The 6229-nt window shown below is 40.0% G+C and overlaps 2 protein-coding genes across 4 annotated transcripts in view; both read right to left on the bottom strand.

Annotated features, from left to right (window-relative positions):
- Positions 1-2015: 2015 nt before the first annotated feature.
- On the bottom strand, positions 2016-5111 carry ywhah (tyrosine 3-monooxygenase/tryptophan 5-monooxygenase activation protein, eta polypeptide). The gene is made up of 2 exons (XM_016247199.1): positions 4514-5111; positions 2016-2833 (listed from the first exon to the last, which is right to left on the bottom strand). Exons 1-2 carry the CDS (start codon positions 4598-4600, stop codon positions 2180-2182), a joined length of 741 nt encoding a protein of 246 aa, XP_016102685.1. The 5' UTR covers positions 4601-5111; the 3' UTR covers positions 2016-2179.
- A 515-nt stretch (positions 5112-5626) lies between these two features.
- Positions 5627-6229, bottom strand: part of depdc5 (DEP domain containing 5, GATOR1 subcomplex subunit) — a 33203-nt gene continuing 32600 nt past the window's right edge. For all 3 annotated transcript variants that reach the window (XM_016247196.1, XM_016247198.1, XM_016247197.1), the window contains exon 42: positions 5627-6196. In XM_016247196.1, coding sequence (XP_016102682.1) covers positions 5901-6196 — 296 coding nt within the window. In that variant the 3' untranslated portion in view covers positions 5627-5900. The remainder of the gene's footprint in view (positions 6197-6229) is intronic.

Raw genomic sequence — 6229 nt, 5'->3', positions numbered from 1 at the left:
CTCGAATACATGTGAGTGGACACGTCTTAATCATTTTTTTTTATTAAATGTATTTTTCAATATAAAATATCATGAATTATTAATTCATTACATTTTGAGGAGGCACACCACATGACATTTTACATCCTGAGCTAACCTTGCAAGGTCCACTTATCTATTTTAAAAGACTTATTGCTCTTGACACACATGAGGGTCTATAGTGGTCTTCTCTATGATGTAATTTACAGTTTTTTTATGCTTGTTGGTTGGACCACATGACAAAAGTTTTCAAACAAATAAGTTTTGTAAAATATAATGTCTAGTCCAAGAAATAGTAATAACAAATGTCAAATTTCATGGGCTTTCTCATCAACGCTTTTTTAAAAATTATAGGGTCTATAGTGGTCTTCTCTATGATGTAATTTACAGTTTTTTTATGCTTGTTGGTTGGACCACATGACAAAAGTTTTCAAACAAATAAGTTTTGTTAAAATATAATGTCTAGTCCAAGAAATAGTAATAACAAATGTCAAATTTCATGGGCTTTCTCATCAACGCTTTTTTAAAAATTATTATATCAGGACAGTTGTACCATCCTGACATCTTTTAGTTTATGTAAGATTGTACAAATTTGCCACCACTTTGCCAAAACTAAAAATGGCTATAAACTATCATGTGTTTGTGTTGTGAAGGCAGATTCATGTTGACTACAAGCAAGAAAACCATTATTTATAATCCGTGTGTGAAATTGAATAAACTAGTGTAAAGTAAAATTTAATAATACATTTGTGAGACCACAATAAAGTGCCAGTAATAGACAGCATTTTGAGAGTTCCCATGGTAAGCAATGTCTTTAATGTCATTCTTACATAACCTTGCAAATGTAATCCTAATCAAAAGACTTTTGATCACCGCGTCTCATAACAGAGTGCTGCTCACATTTTTGATGACAGCATACTGTTGTGAGATCAGCAGATATACACAATTCACAGGGCTAGCAAGGTGTACAAGGTGAGCTTGGGGGAACGACAGACAAACACATCTAAGCAGTGATGGAGGTACAGACCAAAGACAAGTGAAGAAGAAGAACAACGTAATAAGGTGTAAGATCTCATTCTGTAATAAGTGTTACAGAGTTTCTACGAAGATCAAGTCCTTACAAGTACACACTAAGTAAATGTCACGTGGAGACCAGCAGGCTACCAGCGACTCGCTGCGGGGAGAAAGGAGAGAATCGTATACAGAAAAAGAGGTCAAGAACAGGAAGAGAGGAATAGGTTGGAAAACAGAAAACAAGTGGATAAATACCCCCTTTTTCACCAAAATGGTGTCAGAACTGGCTTAAAGGGTGAACAATGATGTAACTTGTTTACTATTATTTTATGACAAATTTTGAGAACATATATTAGCATTTAAAATCATCTGAATCAGTGCCATCAAGACAAATATTTAACAAAATATTTTATATGCTATAAATGATCCAAATTAATGTCAGATAGTGTCTTTATATCACAAATAATACATAACTATTTGTGTATATATTTTAAAATAATTTCATTTATGTTTTTAAGAGTACATTCAAACATCCAAAGCAATTTGAATCATTGCATTTATGCTGTCAAATTTACTGTATGCTAGCAGTCAATTTGCATGTATGATATTCGTAAATCATTTAATTTTTATTAAAGTTTATTTTTACTTATGAATTTTTCGAATTGCAATGCATTTTAACATCCAAAGTACATCACAGGTGATGTATAAGGGAAAAAATGACAACATGCGTCAACTGAATGCTTTATATATTAAAATGGAAGGGGCGCTGTTTGATTTTACATTTGCATTAATATTAAAAACTTGGACAAGTGACATTATCCAGGTTTGAAACAAGCAGATTTTGGAGGCTAACAGCATTTTTCCATCCCAGAACCGCCTTTTCTGCAGTGGAACGGTTCCAGTTTGGGTACCGGCATCCTGTTGGTGGAAAAGGGGTAAAAAGAGGTGAGAGAGCAATAAAGGGTCTGAAGTGCTGCCCTGAGGAACCAAAGAAGAGCATTGAGGTGTCACAAAGAGACAGGAAAGATTGAATGGAGGAGAGAGAGGGAGAATGAAGGAGCAGACAGAGAGAAATAAGATGCAGGTTCAAAGAAGACAGTGTAGAAGGGATAGACGGGTGCTACTACAGCTAGTAGTGGCTGATCTCTCAGTTATTGGCATCTCCTCCTTCGCTGTCCTGTTGGTCGCTGGTCCACAGGGTGAGGTTGTCCCGCAGGAGCTGCATGATGAGCGTGGAGTCCTTATAGGAGTCCTCGTTCAGATTGTCCAGGTGGCCGATGGCATCATCGAAGGCTTCCTTGGCAAGCTGGCAGGCCTGCTCGGGCGCGTTTTGGATCTCGTAGTAGAAGACGGAAAAGTTGAGTGCCAGGCCGAGGCGGATGGGATGGGTGGCCGGCATGCTCTTGCTAATATCGAAAGCCTCTTTGTAGGCGCCTTCGGACGATTCGACGGCAGAGGCCCTCTTTTCGCCGGTGGCCACCTCGGCCAGGTACCGGTAGTAGTCGCCCTTCATCTTCAGGTAGAAGACCTTGCTCTCCAGCTGGGTTTCGTCACAGTTCTTGATGAGGTACTGGTCCAGCAGGGTGAGAACGTCTTGGCACACCGACTCCAGCTCCTTCTCGATGGTCTCTCGGTAAACACGCACCAGTTCCAATTTCTTCTCGTTGCCATCCGCCGCCGTCTTCTGCTCTATGCTAGAAACGACTCGCCAAGATGACCGCCGGGCCCCAACAACGTTCTTGTAGGCCACAGAGAGCAGGTTGCGGTCTTCGTTGGACAGCGGCTCATTCAGTTCTGTGACCTGATGGTGCAGAAGACCAGATGTTGGGTCAGTAAACGCAATTACAATGCTTTATGTTTGCATATATTTGTTTGAAATTCGAACATTATGGTGCTGTACAATGGTGTCCCCACAAAAATCTATCCAGACTCTTGGTTAAAGAATAATGCACACATTGTGTTTTCAAACATTTAGTAAATGTTGCGTAAAAAGTCTAATTTTAGAGCACAGCTCATTTACCTTCATTAAATTGGAATAGCCTATAAGAACTGTTTTCTTTTCATCATGGAATATAAAATGTTTGTTTGAACTGGAAAAATCCCTGATGTTATTTATAGCCCAAATAGATAGATTTAGACTGATAAATGAAAAAGGTTGCGTATATAACCACTGATATATTGTGCATTCCTAATGCAATGTCAATGAGAAACTTAAAAAGTTATGATTATATCAAATCACATTAACAGCTTGTCATTTATGATTAGTGTGATTGTCACAAATAATTGTGAGGGGTTTTACTCTCAAACTGCAATATTTAGTCAATTAAATGTTTTTTTGCCATGACATTTTAGACTTCATTGACTTTTCCAGGTCTGAAAGCCACCATTTTAAAATTCCTTGATATTTCCAGGTTTTACATTATCGTAGGTAAATGTCAATGTCAAACATTCAACGTGGCACAGTAATGACAATATCTAATCAAATCAAACTAAAATGATTAGGTGATTAGGGTGATGTTGCTTAAATCAATGAAAAAAAAGGATAAAAAATACAGTAGAAATCAGCTGTGTCCTATTTGACCCACGCTGACTGACAGACTTTCATCCTTTGTGCTCGGATGTCAAACTAGACAGCTGATGCTGCACTGCTTTATTTCACATGATTACAATTCAATTAAAATCAAGTTTTACTTGACTATATCATAATTTAAAACGCAGCTCTATTGTTGTTTTTTCATCTATTTTCTCAGAGACACAGATGCACAATGGATGTGGATGAGGGTCATAGCGCCGCCCATGTTCATCCACTGTAACGACTGATATGCACGATACCGAACCGAAACCTACAATTTATTAGCTTTTTGTTTCGACACCCGTGCTGTTTTTGCCAGTTGATTACCTATTATAATATATCCTCATGTTTAAAATGCATATTTATTGTTTTCCAACGTTTTAAGGAAATATTTATTGAAAAATTTAAATAATTTCATTATTTCCCCAACCCTCATGTCGTTTTACAACCGCATGCCTGGTTTATTTTACAGAAAACAACACGAAAGGCTGGGCAAAATATTAGTGACTGACAGTCTCCATTAACTTTCACAGCATCTGTTTTCCATACAATGAAAGTGAATGGAGACTGAGCCTGTCATTCTGCCTAACATCTCCCTTTGTGTCTCAGGGAGGAAAGTGCCTAATCTTTACTGGTTTGCAGCGACATAAAGGTGAATAAATTATAATAGGATTCCCATTTTAGGTGGACTGTCCCTTTAACAGCATATTTTATATATAACACGAGGTCCTACTCGCGACAAAGGCGAAAGCTTCTTCAATTGCACAAACTAGAAATGCACCTTCATTTGAACATTACTTAATGAATCCAACAGAGGGAAAAAACATAAATGGATCTGTCTTACATCGCAATCGTCTCATTATAGACTAATTGTGCATGAATGCATGTATATTAATAATAATGACCCACCAGCTTCATCGCGGAGGCCATATCATCGTAGCGCTCCGCCTGCTCCGCCAGACGGGCTCTTTGGATCAGTTGCTCCCTATCAGCCATCCTCTCTGGTCAAAGGCTGTCGGTCCGCACCGGGCTCGGTCGCTTCTCAGCAGAACACACTCGGCTGTGAGAGAGCGCGCGCGCAGAATCTGGAGCAGCCGCGCACGTGAGGGTGGAACGGCGAGCCAAAGGTTGAAGGTGCAGGTTTGTATTTTTCTGTATGTCTATATATTTTTGTAACGCTTTCTTTCCCCTCCCAGCCCTCTATATCCTCCAAGTTTCGCCCGCTTCTTTTTTTTTTCTTTCGTCGTTCGGGGTGCTGCTGCTGCCGCAAGCGTCCTGTCAATCCCAGCGAACAGGGTGGAAGGGGAGATGGAGGGGGGTGCGCGCGCTCGCTGTATTTCACGATGACGTCATTTTCTAAAAATAGCCGCATGCCCTGCAGCCGCGCACATGCGCAGTGAGGTTTGCTGCATTGGTCAATGCAGCGGCACAGCGCGCGTGCGCGCGATAAGCAACTCTTCCGCATTCAAATGAAGCGATGCTTCTGTCTTTCCAAAGACTTAAGGGTAATGGGATGCATGAACATGCCTCCTTAACAATGAATGTACAGACAAAATGCGTGGACTGGACTCTATTCAGTGCGAACAAAGGTCAAGTGTTTATTCCTGGCACTGGCTGACGTTCCTGCAGTGCTACTGCTGAATACATGCAATTACTGCATTATAACAATGGGGCTTAATTGAATCAACCTGACCTTGGGGATAATGTAAATAAAGTTGTATCTAACAGATCTTTAATTTTGTTGAAGAATTCTTTGTATATCCCTAACTACCGATTTGTCTTTGGTAACCAAAATGCAAAGGTGCAAGACCATGAATAACCATAAACATAAGCGATCTTATAACTCCTGATCAACATCTTTGCTATTAATTCTCACGATATTTAAAACATTTTATCCACATATAAACATGGGCCAGGCTATTGCAAATGTATATCATTGGGAACAAGCATTAAAAAAATTTAATGATTTTTTTTTTTTTTAACTGCTAAACTGTTTTGTAATGTTTTTTAAATGAGGCTTAGCGATAATGAACAAATTGATCCGATTATGTACAATTTCCTGAAGACCTACCATTCACTCAAATCCAGTCAAAACTGTGATGGCTTCAGGACATTGCAGGCACATGTGCAGACACTCTGAAAACATCTGACTCATCCATTTGAGTGTTTGATGATGAGGCTGTTGGCTTTATTTCTCTCTGATTAGATGATAGCAGCAGTACATTAGCTCTTAAAACAGAGGCAAACAGTCTCTGTTTTCTCTGACACAGTATTGCCTTTCCTCCACTGTCTTTTCTCAAGGGGCACTGGCGTTCATTTTCTCAACACAGCTTTCCCAGAAGGTCATCAGTCGATTATCCTTGTTGGCACAAAAGTCTGTGAAATCTCGCAGCAGGCGGTCGGCCAGTTTCTCGTCCCCCAGCACGCCAGTCCTCCAGGCTTTGGTCAGCATGGTGTTGTAGGCCCAATTGTAGCCCACTCGCTCCTCAGAACCAAACAGGCTCTGATTGGCGGAGGTAGCGGAGTTACGGCGCCGCCGCTGTCCACTAGAGTATTTCCTTTTTGAGTAAGGCAGCTGAAAAAAAACTGTACCTGGATAAAGAGATGAACATTCCCGAGTGATAG

Source organism: Sinocyclocheilus grahami, unplaced genomic scaffold (assembly GCF_001515645.1).
Source record: "Sinocyclocheilus grahami isolate Dianchi unplaced genomic scaffold, SAMN03320097.WGS_v1.1 scaffold828.1, whole genome shotgun sequence".
Taxonomy (NCBI): Eukaryota; Metazoa; Chordata; class Actinopteri; order Cypriniformes; family Cyprinidae; genus Sinocyclocheilus; species Sinocyclocheilus grahami.
Note: the sequence above shows the minus strand (reverse complement) of the source record. Positions and strands in the feature narration are given on the sequence as shown.